Below are 16,699 nucleotides of genomic sequence, written 5' to 3'. Positions count from 1 at the left end.
ATAACCACCCAGCTGATGACCCGTAACGTTTCTAAAGAGTCCTGCGATATTAACAGAAGAATGTAAAGTCAGGAAGTTTTGGGCTAGGCAACTGTAGGGATCTGATTTCATTGGTGGCGTCCTCATTGCTTACGATTTTAAAACAAGGTCCTAGTTCCTGAGAGTGACTTACAGGCCACAGGAAAGAAGAAGCAGAGAGGCAGGAAGCGAACAACTCCACTCCCATTGTCTGAGCTCATGGAGAAGAACATGGACTTTCCGTGGCCTCTTTTCATGACCTGACTTGTCCACGGTCTGAGAACCGTGCCTGAAGGAAGAGGGCAGGTAGGCCGCCATCCACCTGTGCTGTGATGCTGATGGCCAGGGGAGGGGATGGAGAGGGAAACGCCTAGAACCTAGTCTTCTCTTCTCCACCTCCCTTGTCCCCAAACCTAATCTTTCCTGGTTTCCAATCAAATCTAGCCATGCCTCAGCTACGGTCAGCTTTTATTCAAGTGACAGGGAGGTCCGCAGGCTCCTTCAGCCTGGGCCATCAGGGAGCCTTGTTAGGTATGTTTCACAGGTCCAAGGTTTCGTCTATCTGGCCTGCAGGTCTGGAACCTCTGTAGTCAGTGGTTCTAGAATAATGACCCCACATGTTCTCAGACACAAGTGAAACTCCTCAGTGGCAGAGAGCCAATAGGTAGGTTTATGGTGTGGAATCAACCTTCCTAATAAGCAGTGCAGCTGCTCTTTGTCAGGGTACATAGCAGAGAGGACTGGTCAACACAATTAGTGACTGTCACATTAAAAAAAAAGGATCAGGGCAAAGGCCTTTAATCAGGTTGTGTTAGAGTCTGCTGTCATCCTCAGATTTCTGAAATGCTCGTCCTTTCCGATACTCAAATGTTTGAAACTGTCACTCACAGGATTCGTATTCCGGCAGTGGTAGTGTTGTCATCACCAACTCCATTTCTTTTCTTTACTGTTTACCTTTGGTCTTAGACCTTGGGTCTGGGATTTGAACTAGGCTACAGCTTTACACAGTACACTCTGTTCTAGCTGGAAAATCCTTCAGTCGTGGCTTGTGTGCAGTTCATTAAAAGTTAGCAGTGCCCAACAGTGTCTTTTCAAAGACTGTTGAATGAGTCAAATGTTCCGTAGTTTCTCCCTTTGAAGTGATGTTCATTACCTAAAGTATAGGGATAAAGGAAATAACTCAAGTTCTTGCCAAATTACAAAGTGGGTATAATCACGGAGAATGTGAGAAATCATTTTTTTCCATAAAAAAGGTAAAACCTTGGGGGAAAATGGATACAGGTATACACTGACCGAGTCCCTTTGCTGCTCACCTGAAACTATCATAACACTATTTATAGGCTATGCTGCTGCTGCTAAGTCACTTCAGTCGTGTCCGACTCTGTGCGACCCCACAGACGGCAGCCCACCAGGCTCCCCCATCCGTGGGATTCTCCACGCAAGAACACTGGAGTGGGTTGCCATTTCCTGCTCCAATGCATAAAAGTGAAAAGTGAAAGTGAAGTCGCTCAGTCGTGTCTGACTCTGAGAGACCCCACGGGCTGCAGCCTACCAGGCTCCTCTGTCCATGGGATTTTCCAGGCAAGAGTACTGGAGTGGGCTGCCATTGCCTTCTCCGGTTTATAGGCTATACCTCAACACAAAATAAAAAGTTAAAAAGAAAAGTAAAACCAGACTCACATCTCGGTAAGTCATTGGTGCTGGATGTTTAGGATGGAAGCTCCAAGTGGCTAACGCCTGTGTCTCATTACGCAGGCCAGTGAAAGGCGTGTTCACCTCGTCGTGTCCCGCCAGGTTCGGTCGCAGAGTCCTGACATCTTTCAGGAAGCCAGCTGGAACGGCAACGGCAGCCAGTCCCCGGGGCCAGGGGACAGGAGCAACACTCCCAAGGTGAGGCCCAGCTGGGATATGTCCACTGGTCCTGCAGGGAGCTCTTTCTTGGGAAGCCTGCACACTTGAACATTTCTAAGTATCATCTCTGGACTTCATCACTTAAACACTGTTTGACTTGTCTTGTAAAACAAAAGCCCTAAATCCCATCTTCACGAGCTGGTGAGATAACAGGTGTCTCCTGTCCAAGAAGGAGAGGGAAAGGTACAGGAGTGTTTTGAAACTCGATCACGAAAACCAGACCTCATATGGGGACCTAATTTCTAGTCTAAGCCAAATGGATGTCTTATTTTTAAAATAGGCATTTTGTTTAAGGATGGTTCCCATTCACGTTGAAATGAGGAAGGTGGCTTGGTTTCTGGCTTTTGAAGTACCCAATCTGCCTGAAAATGAATGATTCTCTATCTTTTTTGTGTGTGTGTGGCTGCACCACAAGTCATGCAGGATTTTAGTTTCCCAACCAGGGATCAAACCCATGCCCTCTGCAGTGGAAGCATGAGTGTTAACTACTGGACCACCAGGGTTGTTTCCCCCTTCTATTTTTAGTGTGTTTGTTTTTGCAAGAAGAACCCAGGAAGATAATAAAAACACTCAAGTTCATGTAACATTAGGGAGTGGTGGGGATTGGGACAAATTAGAGAGCGGATGTCCTTATGGTTTTCAATTCCAGAAAAATTTTAAAACACTGGATGAAGCAGAATGCATCTGTAGGCAGAATGCCTCCTTCAGGTCAGCAATTTGTAGTGTCTTTAAGTGAGGTGACTCAGGCCAATGTGTACTGTTGTCTGTGGCTTTTATTAGAGGCAGTACTATAACGTCCCTATTTGGATGGGTATCTCAGGAACACAAACCTTGCTAAGTCCTGTGCCTTGGCTTGGCATCCTACTGTGATGGCAATGAGTTTCTAGCTGTTATTTCTCCTGAGACCTGGTTTCATTAAATCACTTGTCACTAAACTCTTATAGGTAACCCATTCTTCTTGCAACAGATATTAGGAATGCCTACATTCTATATCGGGCTGTGTTTCAGTTTGGAATAACTCACAAGTTTGAGTTTTTGAGCAATGGATGCAGATTTTTTATTTTGGAATATCTCTGCTTTGTATACTGTTAACTACATAGCCTGCAAGGCTACACCACCTCTCCTTCCTCCAGCCAGCCAGCCATACCCCATAAATCCATAAATTTTAGGTTTATTTACAATAAGCAATCTAGAAAAACCAAGTACCTCCTGCTAAGACCATTTATGGATAACAACTACCTGGTGTCTTTTTGACAATAAATACCATTAGTGTTTAAATTAAACCAATGGTATCTGTTAATGGAAAACTAGCTTATGAGCTCAATTATTTGAAGTTTTACTGTTAGTTAACTAGACCATATTATATTATGGTTCATTAAACCACTAAGAATGTGGCTTCCACCAGCACTGTGGCTTTATAATCCCTTCCACCTAACCATCATGAATCATGGAAATACGGTAATCTGATCAAATTTTTGCTGCAACCTTCTGTCATGTGTCCAGTTCCTGGAAAACATATATAACAGACTGGCCTAGTGGGAAATTGTAATTATTTTCATTTTAACTTATTGTTCTATCTGCCTTCTGAAATGTTCTCTCTCTCACACACACACAGTGGTATATTTAAAATTAAAACATACAGACATTTGATGATTTAGTTTTTCATGATCCTACTCAAGTTTTTTTTTTTGCTTAGGAAGTAATATGGCTTTTTTAAAGTAGGCACTTAATGATTCAAAGAAATACCAAAAGAAGGCAAACCAAGATTTGTGAAACAGAGAAGTTTTCAGCCAATTGAAAAGCTAAAGGATGATTGATAGAGTGTGGTTACCTCTGTGGGAGAGAACTAATGCTTACCTACACAACCAATCTCTACAGGGCACTTCAAAGTTCTAAGATTTATATAAACACACCCCTGATGTTAGAGGTACTAATTGCAGCATATACCTTGCTATAATTATTAATTTCTGATTTATTATTCTATTACTATCAAAAACAAGGTGTGGCAACTTGCAGTTTATCCATCCATTTATTCAACAGATGTGTATTTATTGTCATCAATGTGTTAAGTGCTATGCTCAGTGCTAAGGATACACTCACATGACATTACTGTATATAATAAAACCATTACAAGAGACATGGGTTATTTAAAACCATAGGAAATCATGAGGTAATAAATGCTCAAAATCCTCAGTTTATCTTGCTTCATAATGAAGCATTAAAAATTGATTCTGTGCATACAAGCATTAGTTCTGTATTATGAAAACCATCAAATTTACAGAAGTTCAATTATAACCCATTTGGTTTCCTGAATACATAATATATTCACAGAGTTCAAGAGATGGAAAGCATAGTTTCTCACCCATCCCTGCCCTGCCCAGTACTCACCTCCACCACTTTTCCTTTCAGAGCTCCTTTATGAAAATGCAAAAGCTAATACAAGTTCTTATTTCAGAAGCACGCTTACCTTTTGTTCTGTGATGTGATTATTTTTGTCAAATTAAAAAATTTTTTCTTTCTTTAGATAGAACTATCAGCTATGTTTTGAACCATAGACCTCCTTGAAGTTTGATCAGGTGTTATAAATATTTATTTGCAGTGCACATGCTCACTTAATCCTCTTGGTCACTGCCCAAGCAGGAAAGAGGATAACTTTTTAGAAAAATATATATTGGTATATATTCACTGATATATATTCCTTGACTCACTCTTAATGCTTCAAGATAAGGTTGCATATGGCTTTGATGTTTTTAGTCTTGTGCTGTTGAATCAAAATCACAATTCTTTTGTTTTAGAAGTTATTCTATTAATACAATGTGTATATTTTATGTAATAAAATCAAAGGGTATAACTGCACATTATTTAGAACGCTAAAGTAAGAAATAAGTTGTCAGCTGGGAAAAACCCAGATATTGGTGAGTTTTTAGAGCATAATATCTATGAAGTTCATTATTTTTCTTTGCGGATTTCTGTGATTACCTGAATAAATTAAACTGGGACCATTTAATTTAAATATGATTACTCTTTTAACTTCGAAAAAAGTGCTGATATTCATGAATGACAAGTTTCATGAAATGCTGACTCATTATATCAGGAATAAATGAGTCACATGAAAAATTTTGGGTGCAGTTCACTTTGTATGCTTAATATTTCTCCAGTGGTCTCCAGCCTATTCCTCTTTCCATTTTTTACTTCTCCATTTGAAATGTAAAGGTTCTGAGTCAACCAATGGCATTTGGGATAATGTAACTCTGTAGTGAGGACCAAGCGAGTTCTCTGCATCTCTCTCCCCCCAACTCTTCACCCCCTTCCTCTCTGTAAGACCAAGAGCCTCCATCACATTTATGCAATTTCTGGTAGTTTGTGTATGTAAGCAGTTCAAACCCACTTGTGAACAAATGTGCTACATATATATATATTTTTTTTGTCTGTGCCTTTAGCCCCTCCATCCTGTGGTCACTTGTCATGAGAAAGTGGTAAGTGTCCGAAAAGACCCCGGTGAATCACTCGGCATGACCGTTGCAGGGGGCGCATCACACCCAGAGTGGGATTTGCCAATCTATGTCATCAGTGTTGAGCCCGGAGGAGTCATAAGCAGAGATGGAAGAATAAAAACAGGTAAAAAGTAAAGAGACTTAAGGAACTAGGGCAGCAGAGTGTTAAAAGGAATTAGTGTGGCCTCCTGGATTAGGTAACTGTTTCCAGAATTAACAAGAGAATGTGAGGGTGATCTGGCCCGGACATCTCTTACTCATTGACCATGATTGGTTTGAGTATAGTTGCTGGACTGGCGTCTTGGTTCATGTGGTTTGATTGTGGGCCACGTTGCCTGCTGGTAAAGTGAGTACCTGCCAAGGATGCGAAGAATTAATAGGGAAGAACTGCAGTTATGAGCAAGCTGCTTCTATTAAGTGGAGTAATTTGGTTCTGTTCATTCTAAGTGATTCTTTGCTGGAATGACCAGTGATGAAACGGTTTGTGAATTGTTGTTTTTATGGATTGGATAGGAAAAATCATTTGATTCAATGAATATTAAGTGAAAATACCAAGCCAGATACTTTCTCATCGGTGAAAAATGTTTCACTACTTTAATCTTAATGTGATCCAGGGTACTCTTAAGTAAAGAGATGTCCAGTCTCATGGGAAGCTTATTTATTCATTCAGTCTGTATTTATTGGGTGCCTACTACATGCCAGGCTCTGTACAGCTTTTGCCATGTTGTCCTGCCTTTGTGCTAAAAATAGGGGGTGGGGAGAGGGCAGGGAAGAAGAAAAAAAAGTAGGTTTTCTTTCATTAAATAGTGAATGTGGCTATTTTGTCTTCCTCTCATCCTCCCTCTCCCTTCCTTCATTCTTTCTTCCCTCCCTTCCCCCCATTTTAAAGGCAAGAGCCAAATACCAACACGTATGTTTAGAAACCCCCCCCCCCCACATACAACTTATCAACACCTTGCAACATGCACGCTGCTCACAATTTGCTATGTGAGAACCAACCTCACGTCACAAGGGTGTCCTTTGCCTTCATGTTTCGGCATCCCAGTCAGCCCTGCCCCTTATCCTTTCCAGCAGAAGTTCCCATTTGCAGCCTCACTAAGAGTGACTTCTGCTTCTCTGGCCCCTAGGTGACATTTTGTTGAATGTGAATGGGATTGAACTGACCGAGGTCAGCCGGAGTGAGGCAGTTGGTTTATTGAAAAGTACGTCCTCCTCAGTGGTACTGAAAGCTTTGGAAGTCAAAGAGTATGAGCCCCAGGAAGATGACAGCAGCCTGGCAGCCCTGGACTCTGACCATGACACAGCCCCACCCGGCGACTGGTTCCCCTCTTGGGTCATGTGGCTGGAACTACCGCGGTGAGTTCCAATGTGACATCCTTGGGGAGGTGTGGGAGGAAACAATTATAGTTCGTAGACCACTGTTTCACTCTCTTGGGCTGATTCAGGGTACTAACAATCTTAATGAGACCCATGTGTGATTGTGGGTCTATTTGAAATAATTCGTCTTCCCTTTTGTAACTGAAAACACAGTAATCCTCTGGCAGGAACGAAAGCCTAAATATGGGCACTCCTGTTGAGGAGCTTACAGAGCTGCCATCTACAGTGGTGTGGGTCACACATGCAGCAGCAGAAAGCCCAGCCGACAGGGAAAGGGGGCTGTGTTCACACACCCTGGAGCCACAGGAAGGTCCCCTTTTCCAAACTGGCTAGTGGCAGCACTGGGAACTTGAATGGAGGCAAAACTCTTCTGTGGCTTCCCCTCTCCAACTTTTGGGTGACCCTGGCTAGACACAAAGCGACGCAGCAGCACATTTTCTCTTTGCCCAGATGCTGGGGCATGTGCTGATCGAGAGTCTGGCTCAGATCACTTCTCCTTAGTTCCTACTCTTGTAAAGTTCTTGTGTAAGCCTTCAGGAAGGGGCTGGGTTGTCATTCCAGTGAGATGTAACTAGAGCCTTACAGGGAAGCCAGTTAAGTGTTTCAGAAGCTCAGGAAAAGATTTGGGAGCAACCTTGCTCAGGGCTAGATACAGAAATCAAATATTCACAGGACAGATAAACTGAGGTTTGCTCACCTGCATCAAAGTGTGAACTCTTGGCCTACAAAGGATCGCCTTAATAATCCCAAATGCATGCTTTCAATGTTAAACATGGGTGTTACTGATGGCAACATGCTGGCAGAGGATTAAATGAATGAAAGTAGGATGTTTGGTTTGAGTACATTTAGGAGGTGGGAATAGGTTGGCCTCTCTAATTTTTAAATGAGGTTTTAAAAAACAACCTATCTTAAAACACAAACCAGGATTCCTTTTTGAGCCTTCACTTGAAAAAATGTTTTTAAAAATGAGTACATTTTAGGTTGAAAATTGAGCATTGAGTTTAAAAATCTTTAAAACTTTTAAAACTGAGCTTAGGTGGAAGAGTATTAAAGTTATATTTTAAAAAATCTAAGCCTGCAATCTGTTAAAATAGATCATTTTGAAGTATGTTTGTACTTGAAGGCTATGTCATACAACTGAAGTTCCTTGTTCATGCATGTAAAACAGAACAAATGTGAGATGTTTTTTAGTCCAAATACAACCAAGTGAATGGCTTTCTCTCCCTCTACCTTTTGCCCTTGACCTTGGCACAGCAGTTCCCTACTTGTTTTTTGTGGCACCGCTTGCAGGATCTTAGTTCCTCCACCAGGGATTGAACGCACCCCACTTGCAGTGAAACTGCAAGAATTTTGATCACTGGACAACCAGGAACGTCCCTTCCCTGCTCTTGCCAGAAGTCTAATCTGAATTTTGCTCCTTTTCTTTAAGATTAGAAAGCACTGAATGATGCCAGCAAAGACAACACTGGTTTGCTGCCACCCTGGCAATTCTTATTTTCCTTCATCCGCCTATCTCCTTACAGTCATGTAATAAGCAAAGTGAACATGCAGGGGCACCAAAGGGTTACAGAGTGACCCTCTGAAAGTGTCTCTCCCAGCCCTTGCCCTTCAGATCTGCTCAACAGAGGTCACGGTTACCAGTTCCTTGTGTAATATTTCAGGGAGTGTCAATGTCAGAGGTTGATAAACTTTCTGAAAAGGGCCAGAGAGTGTAGGTTTGGAGGGTCTTTCTGTCTCTGTTGCCACTATTCATTTCTGCTGTTGTGCAAAAGCAGCCATAAACAGTAAATGCTCAACACATAAATGAATAGGTATGGCTGGTCATGTATAAAATTGGGTGTTGGGCTGGGCTGTAGTTTGCTGACCCCTGGTCTAGGTATAGATGTACACACACATACAATGGTAATATACACACTATGTGCTATACCATACTTTTTTAAATCTAAAAATATACACTGGTATCATTTCACATCAGGACACATCAGCTTGCCTCTTCTTTTCCATGGCTGAGAGTATTCTCTTGTATAGATGTACTATATTGATTCAGCCAGTCCTATTGGTAGTGGACACTTAGGTTGTTTCCCTCTTGGCTTTCACAAGCAATGCTGAGAAAAGAATTCATAAGGTACAGTGATACTCACTGTAGTATTGTCATGCCCACTACCGGTAAGAATTGGTTAAAGAAATCATGCTGCATCTGTACAGCCCCGTAACAGGTTACTTGATTATGAAACTATCTCATCACCTCTTTTTGGACTTTGTAGGTGATGCATCACTGTTGACTTGCACTGAGTGGCGATGTGGAGAAATGAGGTCCATCTCATTTCTTTCCTTCCCTATGTGACTGGCTCTTTGCATCTAACATTCAAGATAAATGTTCTGTTATTTGGGTTCTTCTTTTCAGGGAGTTCAGACATGTTATTTGTTATCTTTTTGTTTTGGATCTTTTCTCTTGAATCATTTTCATCTGTTCACTTTCACTCTGCTTTGATCGCCTCTTCATACTCCAAAGTTTTCAGTCATTCATCTTTGCCTTTGTAGGCACTTATATATTTCTATGTTTTTTCTCTTCCACTTCTTTCTTCTCAACCCTTTTCCTCGCATCTTGTCTTTTATCTCCCCTTGCAATCTTGTGTCTTTGGCTTTCTCTCTTATGGAGTCGCTGTTTCAGGAATATTTTAAATTCATAGTAAAAGGGCTGGTGTTATAAATTTCCTTGTCTATAAGCAGCAGTTCTTTTCTGTGGTGGCATTTTTCTGGTGAGTTTTTTGTCTGTTTTTACTGCTACTTTCCATCTTTTCTTTTCTAATGTGTCTCTACTGGTTCATTCTTTAACTTTTGAGCTAAATTTTTCCTGAAGGGGCTATTTGTTGGAACTTTATAATCAAAGGAAGGAACCAGGACCATCTTCCAGGTGGTAGAAGCATCTCTTTATGACAGAGTTGTGTTTTACTTCTCCCAGGCCAATTAAAATATGCCTTGCGGGGCCAATCACAGTACACATCCTTCCCCAACCCTACCACTGGGACAGGCTGCTACTTTGAACAGGCTGCTACTTCCTGCATTTCCAGGCATGCATCCTGTGTGGGTTATCTGTTTGGGTTTTTGTTGCCTCACTCATGCCCTTCTTCTTGGCCAAACTGGGTCTGGTGCTGTCTGCAGAATGGCATTCTGCACATCGGAGGGGCACTCACCATGGGTTCAGGGCTCTGCGGGCTTAGTTTGCAAGCTTCTGGTGTAGGCAGCCTCACTTCCATGTACAATCTGACTTTCACTGTCTTTGGTGGCTCTCCTTCAGTTTTAACATGGAGTTCACATTTGTTTCCATGATCCCCAGTTGGTATTCTAGTAATTTTCAAAAGCAGAAGGGGTAACAGTCTGCACTCTGACATTTAGAGGTATGATTCTTTTTTGGAAGTCCTTACAATTCAGTCATGCTCTTGCAAGTCTCCTCCAGCACAATTAAAAAGCATCAGTTCTTTAGTGCTCAGCCTTCTTCATGCCTTCATATCCATACGTGACTACTGGAGAAGCTACAGCTTTGACTATATGAACCTTTGTCAGAAAAGTGATGTCTCTGCTTTCTAATATGCTGTCTAGGTTTGTCATAGCTTTCCTTCTGAGGAGCAAACGCCTTTTAATTTCATGTCTGCAGTCACTGCAGTGATTTTGGAGCCCAAGAAAATAAAATATGTTACTGTTTCCATTGTTTCCCCATCTATTTGCCATAAGTGAAGGCACAGGATGCCATGAATTTTGTTTTTAAATGCTGAGTTTTAAGCCAGCTTTTTCACTCTCCTCTTTCAGACTCTTTAGTTCCTCTTTGCTTTCTGCCATTAGGGTGGTGTCATTTGCCTATCTGAGGTTACTGGTATTTCTTTTGGCAATCTTTTTTTTTTTTTAATTGGAGGCTAATTACAATATTGTGATGGTTTCTGTTCTTTTGGCAATCTTGATTTCCACTTGTGCTTCATCCAGCTTGGCATTTCACATGACGTACTCTACATATAAGTTAAATAAGTAGGGTGACAGTATACAGCCTTGACGTACTCCTTTCCCAACTTTGAACCAGTCCATTGTTTCATGTCTGGTTCTAAGTGTTGCTTCTTGTCCTGCATATAGGTTTCTCAGGAGGCAGGTAAGGCGGTCTGATATTCCCAACTCTTTTAAGAATTTTTCACTTTGTTGTGATCCACATAGTCGAAGGCTTTAGCGTAGTCAATGAAGCAGAAGAATTTTTGGAATTCCCTTGCTTTTTCAATGATCCAAAAGATGTTGGCAATCTGATCTCTGGTTCCTCTGCCTTTTCTAAATTCAGCTTGTGCCTCTGCAAGTTCGTGGTTCACAAACTGCTGAAGTCTAGCTTGAAGGATTTTGAGCATTACGTTGCTAGCATGTGAAATGAGCGCAATTATACGGTAGTTTGAACATTCTTTGGCATTGTCTTTCCTTTGGATTGGAATGAAAACTCACCTTTTCAGCCCTGTGACCACTGCTGAGTTTTCCAAACTTGCTGGCATATTGAGTGTAGCACTTCATCAGCATCATCTTTTAGGATTTTAAATAGCTCAGCTGGAATTCCATCACCTCCATAGCTTTGTTCTAAGTAATACTTCCTAAGGCCTACTTGACTTCACACTCCAGGATGTCTGGCTCTAGGTGAGTGACCATACCATTGTGGTTATCTAGGTCATAAGGCCTTTTGTATAGTTCCTCTGTGTATTCTTGCCACCTGTTCTTAATCTCTTTTGCCAGATCCTTGCAGTTTCTGGTCCTTTACTGTGCACATCTTTGCATAAAACGTTCCCTTGGTATCTCCAATTTTCTTGGAGAGATCTCTAGTCTTTCCCATCCTATTGTTTTCCTCTATTTCTTTTCATTTTTCACTTAAGAAGGGTTTATCTCTCCTTGCTATTCTCAGGAACTCTGCGTTCAGTTGGGTATGTATCTTTCTCTTTAACCTTTCACTTCTCTTTTTTCAGCTATTTTCAAGGCCTCGTCCGACAACCATTTTGCCTTCTTGTGTTTCTTTTTCTTGGGAATGGTTTTGGTCACCACCTCCTGTACGAATCTCTGTCGATAGTTCTTCAGGCATTTTGTTACCAGATCTAATCGCTATTCTTTACACTAAGCTAAATCTTCACCAGTGAAGTAGCTCAGTCGTGTCTGACTCATTGCAATCCCATGGTCTGTAGCCTACCAGGCTCCTCCATCCATGGAATTTTCCAGGAAAGAGTGCTGGAGTGGGTTGCCATTTCCTTCTCCACAAATCTTCCCAACTAGGCCTAAATTTAGAGAACTGAGAATAGGAAAAATGCTCACATTTAAATTTAGATTTTAAATCCACTTAATTTCTCAAGGGTATATCCTCAACATTGATCAAGACAGCTGCCACATTTCCCAGTAGAGAGTGAAGTAATTCAACTTAAGAAAAAAATGCCCTAAAACTTATTCAGTCCCAACTGACCAAGATCTGACTGAGAATTTAACATAGTGAGTTCTCACTGCTATAATGAAATAAATTCTTAACTGAAGGAAAGCACTTAGTGAAATTAAATTATTAACACTGAAATTCCCCTGAATAAAGCTACACAGGGCAGGGGTTTCACCTGTTTTGTTCACTGATATATACCAAGTGCCTAGAGCATGTTATACTTGTATAAAAACAAGAGTCTAAGAAAAAAGACACACTTGTGACATGTTATGTTGAAAACTTTCTATTGGTACATAAAAATTTTAGATGGTTATTTGTATCGCTTGTCCACATGGGATAAAATATTCAATAAGAGAGTCAAGGTGATACTTAATGAAAAAATAGTCAAAAGGATGAGAAATACTTACGTTTTTGAGTACTGCTCTTTGTACCCATTCATATATTTTAAAGAATATAGAGATATATTTGGTCATAACCTTGGATAAGAAGCACCCACCTGCTTTCCCCAAGTATTGGCATAGGTGAGAACATAGTGCTCTGGGGTTTGGGGAACAATTACCTGCTATGAATACAAGCTGTTAGGGTGCCATGTAAAACTCCTCAACTCCTGTAAGGTGAACTTACTAACATCAAGTCTTACTGTGAAATACAGCAGATAAACATTTTACAATAAAAATATGGTTATGTTTCATGTAATGAAATCAATACTTTTCAGCTGTCATTTCAGTGAAACTGATTACTGTAAATGCTCTATGATGACAGATACAAAACAAAAAAACTGAGTTGAATTTTAGTACTACATTTTAAAATTACCCACCATCAAACCCAAATCTTATTTTACTTCAAATGGGAGTAGAAATGCCAAGAAAAAGATGTTACATTGATTAGCAAGGTCGATAACAATAACCAATTTTATCATTTAAAACATTTCACAAGAGATTTTTTATTGGTTTCTCAAAAATCAGTTAATATTTTAATGTACAGTTTATAAACAAAATCACTGTATCTTGATTTTTACCAACATGAAAATGCTAATTTCCTTTCAAAACAGTTCCTGGCCTGGGGGATTCTGGAGTCAAATCCTGACATACCTGTCATTAATTGTAACACAGATTTGTACTTAGCTCGCATCTATGTTAACACTGATCTAATTGCCACTGAATAATAAAGGACCAGCTTCCTCAATCTAATTTTCTACTTTAGCTGAAGGTTCTACACATTTACAGAAGACCTGTGGTCATTCTCCTATTCCTATTGAAACTTGCTATTCAGTTTACTGCTGGTCTTCTCCCCCTTTGATATGAATCATTCTTAAATGTATCTTTAAATGTACCTCAATCTCCACTCACTATATTATGTGGCCTGCATGCTTCTCCATAACCTATCAAACATGTAGAACTATGTATAAACTGATAAGTCAAAATAATACTTCAGACAATGCATTAATTAGGGTTATGTTTAAATTTTTTCAGATTAACCATTTATTCAAAGAATTTCCTTCGTTAAAAATTATAAAAATATGGTACTGTAAGTATGCTTGAATGTGGTTCATATGTAAAGATTTAGGCATAACTAACTTTTTAATATAAATTGAGGGGTTAAATCTTCAAGCAGAAAATGAGTCTTTCCTAGTAGACATATAAACAGAATGTAATAAATAGATGGCCTCATAAGTTCAATTAGAAAAAGCCAGCTTTTTAGCACAAAGGTTACTGGGCTATGACAATTTTGAGTGAGACCCATCCGTGCTATTAAGCCTAATAATGCCAACAAAGGGAATGGGAGATGAACCACAGTAATTACTATGAGTTCAAATTAACTGTGCATTTACATTGATTTTGTTCTATTTAAGGTACCTGTATAACTGTAAAGATGTTATATTACGAAGAAATACAGCTGGAAGTCTGGGTTTCTGCATCGTAGGAGGTTATGAAGAATACAATGGAAACAAACCTTTTTTTATTAAATCCATTGTTGAAGGAACACCAGCATACAATGATGGAAGAATTAGGTAATAATAATGACTACTTAACAAAAACTTATATTCAAAGATTGTGTTTTTTATGTGCAAAAGCTTGGCCCCATTTGAAATAAGGCATATATTTATTATGCCTTTTTTTATTGGTCATAAATTTGAAACATTTATGTAGCATTCCATTCCCAAGAAATCCAAAATTAAGAGTTATTCTTGATCCCATACAGCAACTTCCGATACTTTTAGAATTCTTTCTAAAACAATCTGAATAATAGAATTTGAGAGAATTTAGGTGATGGGTGTGGGGAGAATCTTTATAATAAAAACTGACAAGCATAGCAAAAACTAGGACCATCATAAAAACTGCATTAACTTCAGCTATGGCTCAAAATGTTAATCATATACCTTGTTTATTTACTTTTTAGATGTGGTGATATTCTTCTCGCTGTCAATGGTAGAAGTACAACAGGAATGATACATGCTTGCCTAGCAAGGATGCTCAAAGAACTTAAAGGAAAAATTACTCTCACCATTGCTTCTTGGCCTGGCACTTTTTTATAGAATGAATGACGGGTTATAGAAAAATAGGAAACCACAAGTAAGCTAAGTTGAAGCAATGTATTTATCTTGTCAATTTTTTTTATTTGAAGGCTACACTGTAAAAATATTAAACTTTAACATCAGGAAAAGTAGGATCTAATGAAAGTCAATTACACCTCAGAAAATGTAATTCTCAAAACATAAACATTACTAATTTTTATTCAGTGGGGAACATTTCTCATTACTCCACAGCTTTAAGATTAAATTTTCTATTCACTATAAAGCTCTTCAACAGCTGACATGGTTTGTATGCTCCCACTGAATTCAAATCATACAGTTTAATTAAAATTTGGTATGTGCTGAGGTCTTTGCATTCATTATGGGCATTTTAAAAACAATTTCCAGACAGAGTATTATAAAAGTGTTCTGCTGAAAAGTGTTCATCAATGAGAAATAAATATTTTTCAAAAATCATATAGCTGTCCTTTAGTATGTGATACTAAGTTCATTTCTATCATCACTATTTAAAAGTTCCTAGTAATTCATTCTTTTAAAACCATGTTGTTTCCTTCACTGACAAACGCCTCCTATGGGTTATCCCTAAAAATGCTCACAGAATTTTGTAAACTTGTATTTTCTTAAATGTTACAGAAAATGACTAAAGCTCTTGTCATTTATTTTCATTCACAATATAGCTAGTAACTGTAAAAACCCGACATGCTGCTCAACCAATAAGCCTTGAAAAAGCATCAAGAAAAGGCCAAACCACCTTGACCCTGGTTTGGCTCATAGAAGATGGCCATGAGGCAATTCAAATTTTTGTCACAGTGATGAGTATTTGTCCATGTGCCTGCTCTCTAGAAACTACAAGTTATTTTAGAGGCAACTCAAATGCCATTAGATTTTATTACTGTGAATATAAAAATTCCCCATTTAGTTTCACCATAAACCCAAATTTAGAACACTGAAAACCTGCTATAAAAAGCTGTAATATCAAAACTGTATATGAGTTCTTTAATATGCAAAACCACAGTGCCACAGCAGTGATGAGAAAAGACTAGTTTTAATCTCAATACGCAGAAGTACCTTTTGATGCCTTTTGCAGTGCAACCTCATAAGAGACTGGTATTTGATTAAGTCAAGAAAACTGCCCAAGACCTCTTCTGCGGGGGCTGGCCCACTCTCTTGCCCCCAAAGTGTACTGCTTGCCTGATAAATCTTGCCTGTTTGAGCTGTAAAAAAGAAAGAAAGAAAGAAAGAAAACTGGCCAAGAGGAAACCTTGACTTTTATCAGATATTGTGTATGTACACAGCTAAACATAGCTCTTTAAATTCTCTGCTGAGTAACTCATTCACATTACTTTCTTCCATACAAAGTCATTACTGCCATTTTATTTTTTAAATACTACAAGACAAAAATTTTAACTTAACATGAAAAATTCACTCTTTTATTTTGGAAGAGAAAATTAACTTTTCATACTAACAGAACAAGATGAAAGGCAAGTTTCTTAAACATTATCCAGAAAAATAACAAGATTTACAGTATCTACTTCTGTCACTACTATACACAAAAGGCCATGACCAGGCCTATTCTGCAGGTGTAGCTTCAGTGCTCTCCTGTTCAGGGGCAGGCTCACTGCCAGCTTCTTTTCCTTCTTTGCTTCTTTTAGATTTTTTGTGCTTGTGTCTCCTATGACTGTCTCCTTCTTCACTTTCATGGCGACGTCTACTATTGCTGAAGAAAAAAAGAAAGGCATATTTTTCTTAAAAATGTTTAACTACATAAGTAGTGACAAATCAACTCACTTTAGGTAAATTCTTGGTATAGCAATGGGTTTTAAATAACCTAATACTTTTTTTCTCAAATACATTTTGGAGAGTAATCACATTTTATGTGACTTCTATGCTGGGATTATACTTACATTTAATGCTCACCTTCACTGTTGTTAT

The 16,699-nt window shown here is 39.2% G+C and overlaps 2 protein-coding genes across 20 annotated transcripts in view; one reads left to right on the top strand and one right to left on the bottom strand.

Annotated features, from left to right (window-relative positions):
* Nucleotides 1–14,770, top strand: part of LNX1 (ligand of numb-protein X 1) — a 137,213-nt gene extending 122,443 nt beyond the window's left edge. For all 3 annotated transcript variants that reach the window (XM_055435044.2, XM_055435046.2, XM_055435050.2), the window contains 5 exons: nt 1,774–1,908; nt 5,370–5,547; nt 6,551–6,779; nt 14,087–14,245; nt 14,635–14,770. In XM_055435044.2, coding sequence (XP_055291019.2) covers nt 1,774–1,908; nt 5,370–5,547; nt 6,551–6,779; nt 14,087–14,245; nt 14,635–14,770 — 837 coding nt within the window. The remainder of the gene's footprint in view (nt 1–1,773; nt 1,909–5,369; nt 5,548–6,550; nt 6,780–14,086; nt 14,246–14,634) is intronic.
* A 1,398-nt stretch (nt 14,771–16,168) lies between these two features.
* FIP1L1 (factor interacting with PAPOLA and CPSF1) overlaps nt 16,169–16,699 on the bottom strand; it is a 71,269-nt gene continuing 70,738 nt past the window's right edge. For all 17 annotated transcript variants that reach the window (XM_088836339.1, XM_055435051.2, XM_055435053.2 and 14 more), the window contains one exon: nt 16,169–16,484. In XM_088836339.1, coding sequence (XP_088692465.1) covers nt 16,258–16,484 — 227 coding nt within the window. In that variant the 3' untranslated portion in view covers nt 16,169–16,257. The remainder of the gene's footprint in view (nt 16,485–16,699) is intronic.

Source organism: Moschus berezovskii, chromosome 5 (assembly GCF_049115385.1).
Source record: "Moschus berezovskii isolate FMDL1 chromosome 5, NW_MosBer_1.0, whole genome shotgun sequence".
Lineage (NCBI taxonomy): Eukaryota > Metazoa > Chordata > Mammalia > Artiodactyla > Moschidae > Moschus > Moschus berezovskii.
The sequence above is the reverse complement of the archived record's forward strand: the minus strand, read 5'-3'. Positions and strand labels throughout refer to the sequence as shown.